We start from the raw sequence: 17,941 nt of genomic DNA on the forward strand, positions 1-17,941 counted from the left end.
ATAAACCCTTGGGAGGGAGTAGCTAGTGTGGAAACCTCACAATACTATGGCAGCATACTGTAGCGGGAAGAACATGGACTCTGAACAGCCCTGGACTTAAATCTAGTTCCACCACTTATCATGTGACCTTAGTCAAGTAACTTAATCTCTTTGCATCTCAATGTGCTCTACTATAAAATAAAAATACTTCCCCACAAGGCTGTCTTTTATTAGAGTGGCACAAATGTCTCACATATAACAGATTCTCAGAAAATGCTAGTTTCCTTTTCCATGTTCATTACAGAGGCAAGAACAAAAAGGCACCAAAGAAAAGAAAGAAGTAAACTGAGTATCAAAAAGAGTGCCAAAGAGGAACTCCTGAAATTCCTCTTTGAAAACCAGGTTCAATCAAGAGAATGTAAGAAAACATTTTTTTCTTTTCTCCACCCCACTCCCATTCTTTCTTCATGACCATACTATCTTAGTCCTAGGATTCAAAACTCATATAGTACTACTAAATTTGTAATAATACACTATCACCTGTTTATATTATATAAAGATAAAATAGATCTTGGAAGGTGGACTGAGAACCAATCTTTCATTCCATTCAGCTCAACAAATATTAACTGAATGCCTTTTATGGGTAAGGTATGTCTTAGGTGATCAACAAGATGTGGAGGAGAATGCAAATCCTTGCCTGTAAGGAGTTAGTAGTTTTAACCTTTCTGATTTCAGAGAATTTCATAACATTCATCCTTGGGAAACCCAATCAGTTCATAAGTTAGGGACATTTAAATGTTCTTTATCACTATAAACAGCATGCTAGGGCATAAAGGAGAGGCTACAGGAAACTGATGGCTGTTTTCTGGGTTTTTTTTTTTTTTAAGATTCTACTTTTATTATTAGTGAAATTTTCATTAATCGTTGAATTTTTAAGCAAAAAATTACCTGCCAAAATTTCGGTGTTTCGTGCAGCTATTGTTTTAACTTTTATTATTCCTGATTCAGCAGCCTGCAAGAATAAAAATAATTAGAACATAAAACTTACTATCAACATGAATTATCTAGGGAAAGAAATCATATATGATCACTATTGTCTTTTTTTATTTTCAAAAACTTCAGAAACTAAGCCTAGTAGTGCCATAAACATTAAATGTAGTAAAATATGATTCATTTGATTATTCACATGCAAACTCGGCACTAGAGTATGTTGCCTTTCTCTGCCTAAGGCACATCTAACCCCTCATGAATTAAAATGTTCATAAAATATAAAAATAATAAACAAAAACAAAGCCTAATGAAAAAAACTAGGTTTCTCTTCCCCATTTCATACCTCCAACCCCACCATTAAAAAAATTGCAAAACACTGCAAAATCAAGTAAAACTGTTTTGGATTCAAAGAGAATGAGTAATCAAGAATTTTGTCATTACTTTGTTTCCATTTTTTTAAACACCCATTAGATTTTCATAAGGCACCTAAAACACTGCATCATAGGTACAGTTAGCTGGCAGCATTTGGAAGTTATACAGCATTTTACACAGTGCTACAAAACTGTGCTGTCCAATACAGTAGCCATTGGCTACATGCCACTATATGAGGTTAATCTGAATGGAGCTGTACTCTAAGTATAAAATACGCATCAGATTTTGAAGACTTAGTATGAAAAGTAAATGTAGGCTATCCCTTAAATATTTACACTGATTAAATGTTGAAACAATATTTTGAATATATTAGGTTAAATTATATACTAATAAAATTAAATGCCTATTTCTTTATATTTTTAATGCAATTTAAAATTACACATATGGATTGATTGCATTTGTGGTCCACATTATATTTCTATTGGACAGTGTTGACATATAACACTGATATATAACTTCCACCATGGAAACTAAGAACATTTTTACTATCAAGAAACATGCCTATTTTATACTTATACTGGTCTCCACACTTCCAAAAATAATATATAAATACTCATGTTATATGTCTAAGTTTTCCTATTAATTTGCTTGCTACTTGCTCTCTTATTTTGTTATCTCTTACTGCTTGCTAAGGGACAAGTGATAGCAGGTTCTAAAGGTTTAAAAATCATTATGGAAAAACACCCGTGTCCTGTGGGTTCTTAGTGTGAGGAGCAGCAGATAAATGCATAAAATAAATACCATATTGTAGGCTATACTATGTATAGTATATGATCTTTGTCATTTTGTTGGTTTCCAAGCATGTGAAGACCTTGCCTGTGTCTGGAGATTTCCCAACTTCATGAGTTTTGATGCAAGATAGAGCTTATCTTCCACTCTTAAAAATGAAAAATGCCAGATACTTGCTTTCCCACATGCCCTGGGAGCCTATTCTAATCCAAACAGACACACCTAGCAGAGATTGTGAATATGGAGGCTAATAACAAAGAAAAGCAGAGACAAGAGAAAATTCTTTCTGATGACAGCAATAGTGGAGGTGACAGCTACTTCCCAGGGCAGTAAGAGCAGAACCAGTGGCAGCACCGAGCGGCCAGTGCCATCTCAGGTATCCAGTCACTTGTTCGGCAGAGAACAGCAGGTTCTAGCTGTTTAGCTTCCCTTTGTTTCTGCACTTTTTCTAAAGCTGGCCCCATCCAGCCTTCTACCAATTATGTGAGCCACTCAATACATATCAGTAAACTTCATTTCTGCTAAATCAGCCAGAGTCGGGGGCGCCTGGGTGGCTCAGTCGTTAGGCGTCTGCCTCCGGCTCAGGTCATGATCCCAGGGTCCTGGGATCGAGCCCCACGTCGGGCTCCCTGCTCAGCAGGAAGCCTGCTTCTCCCTCTCCCACTCCCCCTGCTTGTGTTCCCTCTCTCGCTATGTCTCTCTCTGTCAAATAAATAAATAAAATCTTAAAAAAAAAAAAAAAATCAGCCAGAGTCAGCTTTCATTGCTCAAAATTAAGAAGCCTGATACATTAGGAGTTACTTCTACAACTTTAAGAAATGGAAATGTCCCAAATTAAATGAACATGACTAGAAGCAGAAATATAGGCAAAATAAAATTCTTCAGGGAAAGATGACTGATTTTCTAATTATTTGGGGCAGAAACACCAAAGGCTTAAAAAAAATCCTGATGCCCAGATTGCAACACATTCCAAGGAATGCCAATGGAAGCTAGGCATCAGTATTTTTTCGTATCTTCAGGTGAGTCATCATTTTCAAGCTCTTCCCCTCTTCACTACTGACCATTTGAACCCCTTATATGTTCAAATTCAACATCTTTCTCCTTCAGCATCAACAAAAATTGGTCTAACTGAACCATCATAAATACCAATGTCATTTGTCCTGACTCTGAATTCTAGCTAGTCTGACCTTAACAGTTTCCAAAATCAGTCCTACGGCATGCCAGATACCAGATGTCAGTAAAAGATTTCAAATTTGCCAGACACTATTTTGATTCCCTGAGATAAATTAATAGTCTATCCATGTCTGTGTCATAGAGAAGTATAAACAAGTATAAATATATAAGCTGTAAAGCGTATAAAATGCTTACAATTATTTTTACACATACACAATAAGGAAAAGGAATAAGAAGTGGGTTTTTTTAGTACAATAGTTCCAAAGTAGTGTAAGAGATACATAACCAGTATTTTCATTCCTAAACATAAAAAATCACCACAAGGATTATTTGTTGCCTTAGAGATAATTAGACCTATCTCAAGAGTTCCCCATTTTTTACACACAGGTTTCTACTCTCAAACTTTGAAAATATAACAGCTTATTCCCTAGGCACCCTGTGTGGCTGGAAAGTCTATCAGTGTTTACTGACAACATTTGTATACCAGGGGCCCCTTAACCACTGCAGTCTTACTTCATACACAGGCCTAGCTACATCTTCGAGAGTGTCTTTTATAAATGGAGGTATTCAGACTCAGATTGCCTTCTGCTTATCAAGGATAGTCTATGTGAAGAATAGTCTTTAAGTTCTTGCTTTAAAAGTATCCTCTACTCTGATCAGGTATCTTGTATATCCATAAGGAAACTACTCAACTATAAACACAGGCTTTTTTTTTCCTGAATTGGCCCTCGTGCCAATTAAAAAAAAAAAAGTTGCCATTTCTGTGGACTTGGATAGAGATCGCATAGGTTAAGGTGGGTAGTCTAATATCTCTATTCCTGGGGGTAATCTGAGTTAGGAAAAAAACACTAAAATTAAATACACTGTAGTATTTAATACTTTTTACTCTTAAAATTAATCTCTCTCAAGTAATATTTTTTCTTTTTTTCAATATTCTTTGCTTACCCAAATAGACATACTCACCAGGGACTTTGGCACAGAAAAACAGAGACAAAGAGAATGTGGACTCCTCTCCCAAGACCATCTAGAATATCCTTGGCCTCACTTCTCTTTCAATAAACCCTTCCTGGGCAATCTCATAATTCCATGGTTTCAGCAACTTTCTAAATGCTGAAGACTCCTAAACTATATTCCTGTCCTTGCCTGTCTCCCAAACTATAGGACTTATTAACCTAATGTTTAAGAGGCACCTTAAATTCAAGATATTCAAAATAGGTGTCATCTTGTCCCTCCCTCCACACACTTCCACTTCAACCCCAGAAAAACTTGTTTCTCCTCCCTATAATTAATCTCTCTTTTTCTGAACAGCAGCAGCATCCATCCAGTCACTGACTAGACATCTGTAGTTTCTCCCTCATCCCACAAATCACATCAACCACAAAGGCTATGTAGTAAGCATATCTTATCCTTCCTTCTCAAACCCCACTTCTGCACCTTAACTCAAACTTCTCATTATCAACCTAAACTATGAGATTTCTCTGCCTATAATCTTGCCCTCCATTCCTCCACTGATTCAAATTTTCCATGGTTCCCCAGCACCCATCCCTACCAGTGTTTCTCAAAACTGAGTAGTGTAAGGACATCCTTTAAAAGGAAAAAAAAAAAAAATCACCTCATAGACCTACCCAGTTACTGACAAATCTAAGCATGTATAAATCAAATTAGGAATAAACTCCTTATTTTACAGCTCTTAAATTGTAAACCCAATAAATTCACAAGTTATATACAAACCCAAATTAACACTAATTTAATGTGACAAATAATGCTTTGCTGAAATTAAACCACTGCTGACAACATAAAGATAATTGTAGACTTATGGAGTGAGCTCTCCTGATTTTGGCACTCTTATAGTGCCATAAGCAAAGACAAAAATAATTTCTTCCATCAACTTTTTTCTGTGGCAACTATCAAAAAGCTTTTCCATCTTTGTGGGTTATCTATGATTTGTACCTGTAACACTTTATCCCAATCATCTCATTACATGTCTGTTCCTCCATTCTAGTATAAGCCCCATAAGGACAAGAAATATATTCCATTCATCCCTCCATATTACTAATGCCTAACACAGTGCCTGGCATACAGGAGATATATAATAAATGTTTCTAAACAAAAACATAAAAAGTTCTAAGTAGAGGAGGAGACTTCATTGCCCACTAATTGAAAAATCCAGAGGAAATGTGACCCAGAGGAAATCTGATGCAGAGATTCACAAGGCCATCAGGGCTGCAGTTCCACTTCTCTGCCATTCTGTTGGATCTGTCCCGTTCCATGGTAGGTGCATCCTTGGGCCGCTTCCAATCTTGGCAATAAAAATAGTTGCAGCCATTCTACACCTCACAATTTATATGACACCATCTATCAGAGAAAGGTCTCTTTCAGTAGCTTTTAAGAAAGAAAGAGGAGGGGTGCCTGGGTGGCTCAGTTGGTTAAGCGGCTGCCTTCGGCTCAGGTCATGATCCCAGGGTCCTGGGATGGAGGCCCGCATCGGGCTCCCTGCTCAGCCGGGAGCCTGCTTCTCCCTCTTCCTCTGCCTCTCCCCTTGCTTGTGAACTCTCTCTTTCTCTGTCAAATAAATAAATAAAATCTTTTAAAAGAAAGAAAGAAAGAAAGAGGAAAGTCCTTGCCCAGGAGCACTCACTGGCATTATGTAACTTGGGACGAAATGAAGGTGAGGATGGTGGGGGGTGGCAAGGGTTTAAACTAAATTAAACTAATCAAGGTATGGTACCCTGAAGGAAGGAATAGATTAATTCACCTCAATCCAAAGGTTTAGAAATGAAGGAAGAGTGCAGCCTACTACTGAAGGAAGCAAGAGGAAATGGATGCTAGAAAGGGAATTAAATGTCCACTACTTGAATTAGGGACAAATTAAAAAAAAATGAATGCTGTTTCCCTTCATCAAAGCTCCTATGTTATGTTTTTTTTCTATGTTCTGTTTTTCAAAAAAACATGTTTTTCACCTCTATGAAAGTAGACCTCAAAATTAGAACAAATTTACCAAAGGTCCAAATTAATTATTCACAAGCATAAAACAAGAGCTAATGAAGTAATGTGAAATTCATGTTAAGAGCAACTTGGATTAAAAAATGTACTCATAAGACATCAGGGAGATATAAAGCTGCCTAAAGACTTACGATTTTAGATGTCAGGTAAAATCAAAAGACCTAAAGTCAAGTCTACACTTGGGAATAGGGAGATCTAGAACACTCCCTAGAGGACAACATGCTCATAAAACAATGAATACACGGAAACCAATATGATTTTCTTTTGTAACATTCAATCAGTCTATAATCCCAAACTTTGAAAGATATATACCTACATGGCATCTTATCCAAAACCTCTGACCAAAAACAAAAACAAAAAAACCTCTGGCGTCTAGGAAAGAAAAAAACTTTAACACATCAAAAGAAAGACTGAAATGCAAATTACATGTGGATAGCTAAAATATATATGTGGTATGCCTATATATATGGTATCCCTTTTCTTTCCTTTTAAAAAAATTTAATCTCCCAACAAGTAACTAATTAATACCTCCTAGATACACAAATGCTTTGCATTATGATGACAGAAAGATAAACAAGATGTAAAACTTACCCTTAAGGTGCTATTTAGACCAAAACAACAACAACAACAAAAAAAAAAAAACCTAAAATAACTATAACAGAAAGTAAAATATAAGAGTTACAAGGAAATAACTTATAAAATAAGTTGAAATGAAAGTTAGGAAAACATATTAGCTTGAAATCCTGGGCAGGAGTTTTAACAATTTTTGCTCTAGCAACTATTAGTACATGGCACACAGCATGTACTCAAAAACTATTTCATGAACAAATGAATGAAGGGAATGATAAAAGAAATTAGAAAATTATCTGGGGGCACCTGGGTGGCACAGTCGGTTGGACATCCAACTCTTGCTTTCAGCTCAGGTCATGATCTCAGAGTTGTGTGTCAGGGTCGTGGGATCAAGATCTCCATCAGGCTCCATACTCAGTGCAAAGTCTGCTGGAGATTCTTTCTCTCTCTCTCTCTCTCTCTCTCTCTCTCTCCCCCTCTGCCCTTCCCCCCTTCATGCGCACACTCTCTCTCTCTCTCAAATAAATCTTTAAAAGAAAAAAGAAAATTACCTGTAAAGTTGATCTATTCATGCAACAAATGGATGAGCAACATTTAAAGTGGGATTAAATGAAGGTAGGATCTTAATTTAAAAAGATAGGAGAAGGTGATTCTGGGCCAGCAAAAGGAACCTCAGAAACATGGAAGAGGGAGGCAGTAGCATATATTTGGATAATAAATAGCAGGCAATACACCTTGGCTGAAGTATAAAGGCATACGAAGAAAAGTTGAAAGTGATGATGCTAGAAAGGAAGGTTAGGACAATCAAGGAAGGTCTTAAATGCTATGCTAAGGGGTCCTTTAAGTACAGAGTAGCCAGTGAGGGTTTCTGAGCTGCTTAAATATATTAAGCTAGTGGTTACATGTAGAATGGTTTCTCTTTTCTACCATTAATGTATATTAAAGGCCAGGCATTTGAAACCTAGAACTAAAATAATAAGCTGAGAAAAGAGAAAAAAGAAGAGGTATGTTGGAAATTACAGAGCAGGAAGGAACAGCTGACAATGAATAAAGAGAGCAGGGGGGAGAACATAGCCAAACGTGACTAAGGTAAGCAACAGTGATAAATGCCATCAACAGAACAAATGAAATGAGGGGAAAGGACAAGTTTTGAGATAAATAAGTTCAATTACAAGAAGTCCTATTTCAAGTGTGGTAAAGATATTCTGGTAGATGTGTTCGACAGACAGCTGGAAACACAGGTCTATGCTCAGTAAAGAGAGCAGAGTCTGCGCAGTAGATTTCGGAGTCATCAGTATTTGGGTAAGGCCAGCAGCAGGGGGAGCAGGAGGAGTAAGTAGATGCCAGCACTAAGGGAGGAGCACGGAGAAGAGGCCTGGAAACAGAATTTAGGATACACTTATAAATAAATAAAAGGAGAAGGAATACTGAAAGCGCCAGGAGAAAAAGGAAAGTAGAGTGCTACAAACTTCAAAATGAGAGAACTGCAACATGGAAAGAATGATAAATAGTAACAAATAATGAAGCAAGGCAGAGGAATGGGAACAATGATAAGAACAAGTTAAGTATGTTTAAAAGGCATTTTGCAGTATGATATTATGCGGAGAAGTTGCAGATGGATGCACAGGGATTCACATCCCAGTTCTTCCACTTCCTAGCTTTACTAACTTATGCAAGTTACTGAACCAAGAAAAAAAACCGTAATTTCCTCATCTGTAAAATTAAAATAGCATCTTCTAATAGAATCAATGGATGCAAAGTCCCTAGCCTAATGAAAAGACAATATTTTACTCAACACTGAGTTAACTTCATAAAGATAGAGGCAGTCTCTCATTCATTTTTATATTTCCCACCATGCTTTACACTTAAGACAGTAATAAATTCCTATTAAATTACAGCAGTGATAGCAAAACCCAATGTTTTGTACATGACTGAAAATAAGCTTTACTTATATAAAAGAAAAAAGGGAAATAATTCCATTTTTGAAGTATGTCTTCCTTTTTGGTGTATATGTCAGAATAATGTCTTTTGTTTCTTCTGTCTCACCAAAGCACAGTGATAAGATAATCAATACATTTGACTAAAATATTTTCACTGACCTTTGCTCTCATTTTCTTCAGAAAAGTAAAAATACAATGATCAAAAACCTAGTCAAAAATAATGTTTTATACTTTAACAATAAATTTCATTGGTTATGGTACTTTCATAAATGTATAAAACATGTTATAGACTAACCAAAAGCTTTTTAAAAAACTCTCACTGTAAAATGCTCTTAGAATACTGCAATAATCTAGAAAATTTTCCTAGAAGTCCTAGTGAAAACGTTTCTGCTTATATTATTTTTTTTTTAAGATTTTATTTATTTATTTGACAGAGAGAGACACAGCAAGAGAGGGAACACAAACAGGGGGAGTGCGAGGGGGAGAAGCAGACTTCCTGCCAAGCAGGGAGCCCGATGTAGGGCTCGATCCCAGGACCCTGGGATCATGACCTGAGCCGAAGGCAGACGCTTAACGACTGAGCCACCCCGGCACCCCTGCTTCTATTATTCTTTTTTTTTTTTTTTTAAAGATTTTATTTATTTTTTAGAGAGCAAGCGAGAGAGAAACAGCATGAGAGGGGAGAGGGTCAGAGGGAGAAGCAGGCTCCCCGCTGAGCCGGGAGCCCGATGTGGGACTCGATCCCAGGACCCTGGGATCATGACCTGAGCCGAAGGCAGACGCTTAACCATCTGAGCCACCCAGGCGCCCTGCTTCTATTATTCTTGAAGTTAACATCTAAACCATTCATCAGAAGAAAATGAATTTAATGAGACCTTAGGAATCTAATGTAACTTTTCTGGAATAAAGTCATAGAAAGAGCAGAGTCAAAGGAGAAAAGAGAAAAAGAAAAGAAACAAAGGCCAAAGGCCACTCACCTAACACAATTATCTAAAACTGCATTATATAGGAAAGTAAGTCTTGACCAAAATGATTTCTAACTCCTTACCATACTTGTCACATTTATGTGACTGGGGTTGGCAAGTTTTCTTGAATAAATTATGAAAATTTATTTCAGTATAAAAAACATCAACTTATTCTATTATGCTTATGAGAGAAAGAACACAATTGGTTGTCATGAGTAAATCTGTCCAACATCAACAGAAAAAAAAACTACAGTACATCATAAAATACTAAGCCAAACAGCTCCCGATTAAGCATGCAAACATTATCCAGCCCTCATTCTTCCCTGTCAAAAGGTCCTGAAAATGAGATCTTCTCCCTACCAGAAGAGCCAACTGACTTGGTCCTCGGTCCCCAAAGGAAGAATCCTGTCATGATATGTAAAAGGCATCTCTCTCACCAAGCTAACACATAAAAACACTGGACACTGAGGAACTCTATTATAAGAACTTTTGCTTTTTAAGGCAAAAATCCCTCTTAACTAACTCTTATCAAACCCAAATACACAAGAGGAAACAAAGGACATGGCATGGGAAGACTATTTGCACTTTTTTATTATTTACACCCTTACTGATTCCACTTCATTAAAAAGGAGAGAGAAAAATCCATTCAAAACCCTAATTCTGACCGCCTCAACTCAAATGATCTTCATTCCCTTCCTCTTCTACCACCCATTCCCTGGACTTCATCATCCTCTAGGGCAGCCTAACTTGGCAATCTTAAATCCATTATCCCCTTACTGTCTCAATCCCTATCCTTCTAGCTCTCCCAGTCCTCAACTCTACTGCTCTTTGATTAAATTGGTGCTGCTAGTACCTTAACCCTTCCATCTTCTTCCAAAGTTTTGTTGGATTTCCTTCTTTAGGAATACAACATAGATCTCACCATCTATCATCATTTTAACCACTTTTCCTGCCAAGACTCTTAAGTGTCCCAAGTCAATTTCTCCTACACTTCTCCAAAGTGATCCACTGCTCCCCTCAAACTTTCTACCCATCACTCCTTTCATCACTAATTACTCCTAGCAATAAGCTTGTTTCCTACCTTACCAGGAATAGAGGTCACAGGCCAAACTGTCCACAACTTCCCATCTCTCCACAATATCCCTCATTCAAATTTATCACATTCAAATTCATTTTTTCTTTTTCCCTTCCTCTGTCAGAGGAAAATATGTTCCTTCTCAGGTTTAAAATGAGTTCAATCAGGAGAGCCTGGGTGGCTCAGTTGGTTAAGCAACTGCCTTCGGCTCAGGTCATGATCCTGGAGTCCCGGGATCGAGTCCCGCATCGGGCTCCCTGCTCGGCAGGGAGTCTGCTTCTCCCTCTGACCCTCCTCCTCCCTCTCATGCTCTCTGTCGCTCATTCGCTCTGTCTCAAATAAATAAATAAAAAAATCTTTAAAAAAAAAAAAAAAATGAGTTCAATCACTTATGCCCTTGAAACTCCAGCTTTCTCAGGGACCTTGCTCTACAAGTATTCCCTTTCTCTCCCATATCCTTAATCTTAGTTGGCCAGCTACCTCTTTCCCTTTATTGCTGTTGTTTCCCAAAGTTCCTTCTTTGGTCCTGATATTCTCATTCTATACACTCTTTCAGACTCATTTTATCTACTCCTATGGTTTCTACTATCATGTATAAACTGACACTTCTAAATCTGAAATTCTAGACCTCCCCCTTAAGAACCAAACCATCATTTTCAAACTCCTACTGGTCAGTTCCACACATAAATCTTAAACTAATTATATTCAGGACTATTCATTTTACCCAAAAACATCGCCTCCTCTTATATTCCTTCTCTTAGTGATCTATCCAGTTTCCCAAGCCAGAACCTGGAAGGCATCATAGATTTCTCTCTCTACGTTATATAGAAGGTCACCATGCCCTGGTAATTTTACCTGTTAAGTCTCTTTTTAATCCATGCTCTCTCTTTCACACATGCCCACCACAATGCAAGCAACCTCCTGTCTTCCTCTACTGCTACCTTCATGCAGGCAATCCTCATTTTTTAAATTTGCTCTCTTTGCCTCAATCTCAGTCCCCTCTAATTCTTCCCACCAATACTGTTATGAAAATGTTAATAAAGGGCGCCTGGGTGGCTCAGTCATGTCATGGTCCCGGGGTCCTGGGATCAAGCCCCACTGTCAGGCTCCCTGCTGACAGTGCTTCTCCCACTCCACCTGCATGTGCTCTCTCTCTCCCTCTCTCTCTCAAATAAATAAAATCTTAAAAAAAAAAAAAGGAAAATGTTACAAAATATGAATTAATATTATTCCCTCTCTTAAAAAACTTTAATGGCTCCCAATAACCTCCAGCATGAAATTTATTTGACATGGAATATAAACATATGCTATTTCCTCTGCCTGGTATGACCCCCTCCCCTTCTTCTTGGCTAGCTTCTACTCATCCTATTAAGGCTCAATTCAAGAATTACAAATTCTTTCTGAGCTTACTTCCAATCTCAGTTAGATCCCCCTCATTTGTTTCCAGAGTAATGCCTGCAAACAGAAAATGACCAAAATGTTTTATTCATTAAATACATAAACATAAAGCTTCAGAGATTACTGCCTCTGAAGGCACTGAATTTCAATTATACAGAAATGATTTTGCAAAGCTTTAAAGTAATTTTTAAAGCAAAGAAAACATTTTTCATACAAATATTCCAGAACAAATTAGCTAGCACACTTGTGCTAAAAAGTTACACTGCTGTAAAAATAAGCAGTAATACAAGGAGAAGGAATGTATTGCTGTTACTATTGAATTACTACTTTTATTATAAAATGACAATGAAATTATAGCCACTATTAAAACAATTTAAGGGGTGCCTGGGTGGCTCAGTCGGTTGGGCGGCTGCCTTCGGCTCAGGTCATGATCCCAGGGTCCTGGGATCAAACCCCGCATCGGGCTCCCTGCTCCGCGGGAAGCCCGCTTCTCCCTCTCCCACTTCCCCTGCTTGTGTTCCTTCTCTCGCTGTGTCTCTCTCTGTCAAATAAATTAATAAAATCTTAAAAAAAAAAAATCTCAACTGCTTTAAAAAAAATAAAAAAAAAAACAATTTAATATGCAAAGGAAGATTTATAAATGGAAATAATTAAGATGGAGAAAGCCATGCAGAAAATCCAAAGATAAGAAGTAAAGAGCAATAAATAAGGCACTATCCTTTACCAATACTCTTTTCTTCTGTAAGCACCATGATCAAAAAGTAGAAATTACTAGAAACTTAAAATAAAGACTAAATATAAAAGGTATCACTTCATTCTACCTCGTTTAAAAGGTACTGGGGAAGGAGATATCCCTTCCAAAGCACTGTACTGCTTTGAGTTCTTGAGTACCTTTGTAAGTAGTTCAGAATAAGTATTTTTCAAGTAATAACTGTGAAGATACTGGGAGAATGTTAACTAGCAAACCAGTACACAGATGGAAAAGGTTCTTACACTGAGGAAGGCTCTGCCTTAAGGTATACCAAGAACCATCCTCTCCCCATCCCCAAAATAAATAAAACAAAAACATACCAGTTCCTTAGAGAACAAAAGCCAAAATTTGGCACTGCTATTAATTTACCAGGAAAAATTTAATTCAACCAAAATGTTTCTTGAAAATCAAGGGTCCTCCTAAAGAATCATCATTCTTAGACTAATTATTCATTCTTGTTTTAAACTTGTGACACAGTAATGGTCATTTTCCAATTCCTAAGTGGGCCCATAAGTATATTAGAAGTGCCACTGGTTAAGGAGTCAAAGTTCTTACATTCAACAAATTCTTGTGGAGTAGGTATTATGTAGGAAATTATGTATCAGAGATCATCACGCCAAGAATTATTTTTGTCATTACCTCAGAGAGTAGGTGCAATCACTAAGTATCTCTTTGGCCTATGTTCAAGTAAAAAAGCTAATGAGGTTTATTGAACGTTCCTAGATAAGATGGATTGAGTTCTAGAACTTTGTAAATTATGGGACGCCTGGGAGGCTCAGTCGGATAAGCGTCTGCCTTCGGCTCAGGTCATGATCCCAGGGTCCTGGGATCGAGTCCCGCATCGGGCTCCCTGCTCAACGGGAAGCCTGCTTCTCCCTCTGCCTGCTCTGCCTGCGGCTCCCTCTGCTTGTGCTCTCAATCTCTCTCCCTCTCTCTGTCAAATAAATAAATAAAACCTTAAAAAAAAAAAAAAAGAAAAGAAACTTTTAAGTTACCTGTTTGGAATTCTGAATGCATTTTCCAAAAGAAAAAAAAGTAATAAATGGCAATTAAATTCTCAAGCAAGTCCACAAAGGCCTTTATGTGTAATATCAAGAAATCCCAGTCTCTATATAAATTATAAGAGCTGGGAACAGTCAGTTCTATAAATTATTGTTAAAATTAAAAAATGGACTTGACATTTTATAAACGAGCATTTCTCTTAAAATTGGAACAGCCTGCTTCTTTAAAATTCTTTAAAAATGCTTAATTCTTTAGAATTACTTATTAAAACTTCCAACAGGATATAGAGAAAATAATGAAAATCTGTATCACAAGCTATTGAGTATTTGAAATAAAACATATTATGACAGTCCTCTTTCCAAGGGTGGCACATCAGGTTTCTACTATTGGGTAATATTTGCTTACTTTATTAAAGAAACACTAGATGGAGTTTGTTGAAGACTGATGAGACCAAAAGCCCTTACAGAAAAGTTAAAGTTCCTTGGAAGCCTAAAATCCAAACTTTATTGGATAAGTTTTAATTGTAAGATCTCTATAATAATAAAGGCAAAACATTTAAATTAACATGAAAACATTCCAAAATTCCTTAGTGAACTTTTGGTGAACCCTAAATAGTAAATGAAATTGCTGGTACACCAAACTACATTAAATAGGAATAAAAATAATTGCTTTTACAAAAATATCACTGAAATGTCTTATTTCAGGTATGAGAAAGGAAAATGAGATGCGATCTTTAAAAGCTTAAGAAAAATAAAATGACATCTTAAGAGAAAAGGTCAATAGTGACTAAATTAAAAATTTCAACTTAGGAAATATTTGGAGAATTTACATATATTATTAACTGAAGCCTCTTTAATACCCTTTTTGCTCTGACAACTTCCCGTCATAATCTAATAAATCCACCCTTTAGCCCTATTTACATATGAAAGAAAGCTGAAGCTTGAAGAGGTTAATATGTATTGATGTATTCCAAGGTGTATTGAATTTAATTCTAAACTCAAACGTCCCATTACATTATTGCTGATAACAAGGCTTAACATGATTACTGTGGGTCCTCAATATCTGTCGTAAGTTAGGTGACTGCATAATTTACTAATACTTCATAGTATTGACATAAAGTTAAGCTGCATGACACAAGACAAGAAGGAAAACTACTTGCCACTGAGTGATACATACTATAAACGTAAGGAGCAGAGATTTTACCACAACGATGGATAATCGTTTTTAAAAACAACAAACCTAAGTTTTTCAATTCTGGCTTGGCTAGTTCCAAGTTTGAAAAAGGCCAGAAGAGGCGAGGATAAGATACATCCAGCTGAATTAGCTGAATCGGCTCATTCCGCGAAGTTCACTCCTAAATGCTGAGGACCAGGAGTAGACAAAATCAAAGCGCCCCAGTCGTCTTCAAAGGAAACGATAAAACGCGCTTATGGTACAACCCACCGACTCGTAAATCTGGAAAGGTGAGGGCCAAATGAAAATTAGATAGGACAGGAGTTTGGAAGTGAAGGACTGGGTCTAATAGGACCAGACATGCTCACCGTACCTTCTCCCGACGTTGCCCAAAGCTTACCTCTTTGACAGGTGGGAATTTCTTTTTGCATTCCAGGGACAGGGCCCGTAAATCGCTCTGCATATTCTCCAGCAGCTTTTTCACCGCCTCGGGGCTGTTGGTGCCGGACATGATCCACCAAACTACAATTCAGTATCTGAGCGGCGCAAACGAACTCCAGCACTGTCAGCTCCTTGGGGCGACAGGCAGTTCCCTCCTGGCGTCCCTGGCCCTTCCGCAGCCCGCCGCCTGGGCTCCGCGGGGCTCGGCCCGGCCTGGGCTGCGAACCCGGAGCGTACCCGAGCGCCCCCCGCAGCCTTCTCGCAACTCTCGCGTCTCCTATCCGAGGCGCCCCCCGCAGTCGCCCCGCCCTGCTAGGCTCCGCCGGCTCCGGCCGAGGAGCCCACAAGGTGGGCAGGTCCGTCCCGCGGCCGCGGGATCCGGCCACACAGTTCGTCACCAGCCAACCTGGCAAAAAGCTTCAGCGCTCGCTCCCCAAGCCCTCCAGACTCGCCGACGCCATTAGCCGAGTCGCCCACAATTCCGAGCGCGGCCGGGACACGTCAGCCGCACTTCCGGGCACCGCGGCCACCGCCCCCGCCGTGGCCAACTGGGGCGGTGAGCCGCAGGCGGGGCGGGGCCGGGGGCGTGGTCACCTTCGGGGCATGCCCGGTTCCGGGACGAGCCGCTGTCCCCAGCTCTACTTGGGCCACTGTTTGCCTAACCTAAATTTGCTTTTCTTTTAGGGTGACTGCTGTCTGAACGGAGCCACGTATCTCTTGGCCTATCTCTTGCCGTATGTTTGAAATAAATTGTATTTCGGTGTAAACAATTTGCTTCCTTTTGGCTTAATCTTCATCTGTCTTGTCCCTCTTCATTTCTGCCCCCTCAAATCCCTGGGCTAATAGCCCCAAGTCAATGCCTACCTCCTGTTAATTTTTTCCCTCCTAAGTACCTAAATTGCAGTTCCTCCACAGAGTTGTACGAAGTATACGGGTGTTTACTGCAGTGTAGTCATTTATTTCCCTGATCTGTAAAATTTTGTTTGTTCCAAACCCTCCTTTGTTCCAAACCCTCCACTGTCTTTCCATTTCGCCCTAAGTAAAAGTCAGAATTCCTCCTTTTACCTGCCAGGCGCTGCGCGATCTGCCCCGCCCCTTTTACCGCAAATCTCCCAGCTAAAATGAGTTTCAGAAGCATTGGGATTTTTTTTTTTTTTTAAGCTCTGTTTTGTTCCCTCATGTATCTCCAGCACTTAGAACAGTGTTTGGCACATTGCAGATGATCAGTAAATATTTGAATGAATGAATGAATATCCTAATAAAAACAGTTTTGGTGCTCAAATAAGAAACCGCTATAAAAGTCTTCATTAGGAGGCAATTATATATGAAGCGAAAGTAAACAGAAAAATCATCTGTGGTTCTCGAAGATCCAGGTCAGTATGCTTTTGCCCAAGACATCTTGCAGCTACTGAGTAGGAAGCAGAGAAAGGTAGAGGGAAAGCCTGAACCAGGGTAGAGGTAGGAGATGAAGAAATGAACACCTCCAGACAACTGAGCTGATGACATCTTTGCAGGATGGAGGACAGTGGACTGTGAGATTGTCAGTGGGCAACAAGTTTTGGCTGTGAAATAAGACCTTGCACAACAAGTACTTTGTAAACTAAATTTTTTTTTCCATCTGACAAGAAGTAAAGCAAAGATGGATGAAGGTAGCAGGTGATGTTAATGAGCTCTCAGAACAGTAGTTTGGATCATTTGTGCCAAACAGTAGTTTGGATCATTTGTGACATCTTTGGGAAGTTTGACCACTCCTATAGTATAAGCTTTATGTATTAAGAGCTGTGAATTTAGAGGGGAAAAAAAAAGCTTAGGTAGAATATGTGGCAGATATTAGTCTTGAAGTCGTAGGGAGCTTTTAAAAATGATGCTCTTTTTTTTAATTATTTAAATTCAATTTAGTTAACATGTACTGTATTATTAGTTTCAGGGGTAGAATTTAGTGATTCATCATTTGCATATAACACCCAGTGCTCATTATGTCAAGTGCCCTCCTTAATGCCTGTCAGCCAATTATCCCTTCCCCCCACCCACCTCAAAAAAAAAAAAAATCCTCTAATAATTGACTCATACCATCAAGCTTCCACCCAGTGCCTTTCCCTATGTGACCAATTTTTCTTTTGAAATTTAATTTTTTTATTAGTAGTAATTTTGGCATGATTGATTCAAAATCATCATTCTTAGAGTCCCTTATATCTCTGTTATATATAGTTGAGAGAATGCAATTGGAATTCATTAATTAAAAGTAATACTGATAGTGATTTGAAAAGCCAAAATTTTCTTAAGGTGTAGCAATTATCTATAACCAGTATTCTGTAAATTT

At 38.4% G+C, this 17,941-nt stretch overlaps 1 protein-coding gene across 9 annotated transcripts in view; it reads right to left on the reverse strand.

Moving 5' to 3' along the window:
- The window catches only part of MON2 (MON2 homolog, regulator of endosome-to-Golgi trafficking), a 112,165-nt gene extending 96,065 nt beyond the window's left edge, over nucleotides 1–16,100 (reverse strand). For 3 of the 9 annotated variants that reach the window (XR_008505959.1, XR_008505960.2, XM_064590969.1), the window contains exons 1-2: nucleotides 15,581–16,100; nucleotides 928–991 (exon numbers count right to left, since the gene is read on the reverse strand). Coding sequence is in view for 4 of the 9 variants with exons in the window: in XM_064590969.1 (XP_064447039.1) it covers nucleotides 928–991; nucleotides 15,581–15,691 (175 nt within the window). In the remaining 5 variants the exon portion in view is untranslated. Of the gene's footprint in view, nucleotides 1–927; nucleotides 992–15,246; nucleotides 15,463–15,580 lie in introns of all 9 variants that reach the window. The other 6 variants (XM_054506949.2, XM_064590967.1, XM_045873064.3 and 3 more) reach the window with 4 other exon arrangements.
- Nucleotides 16,101–17,941: the final 1,841 nt, after the last annotated feature.

Source organism: Mirounga angustirostris, unplaced genomic scaffold (genome assembly GCF_029215605.1).
Source record: "Mirounga angustirostris isolate CCGP_5_RB_7025 unplaced genomic scaffold, mMirAng1.0.hap1 SCAF_5, whole genome shotgun sequence".
NCBI lineage: Eukaryota > Metazoa > Chordata > Mammalia > Carnivora > Phocidae > Mirounga > Mirounga angustirostris.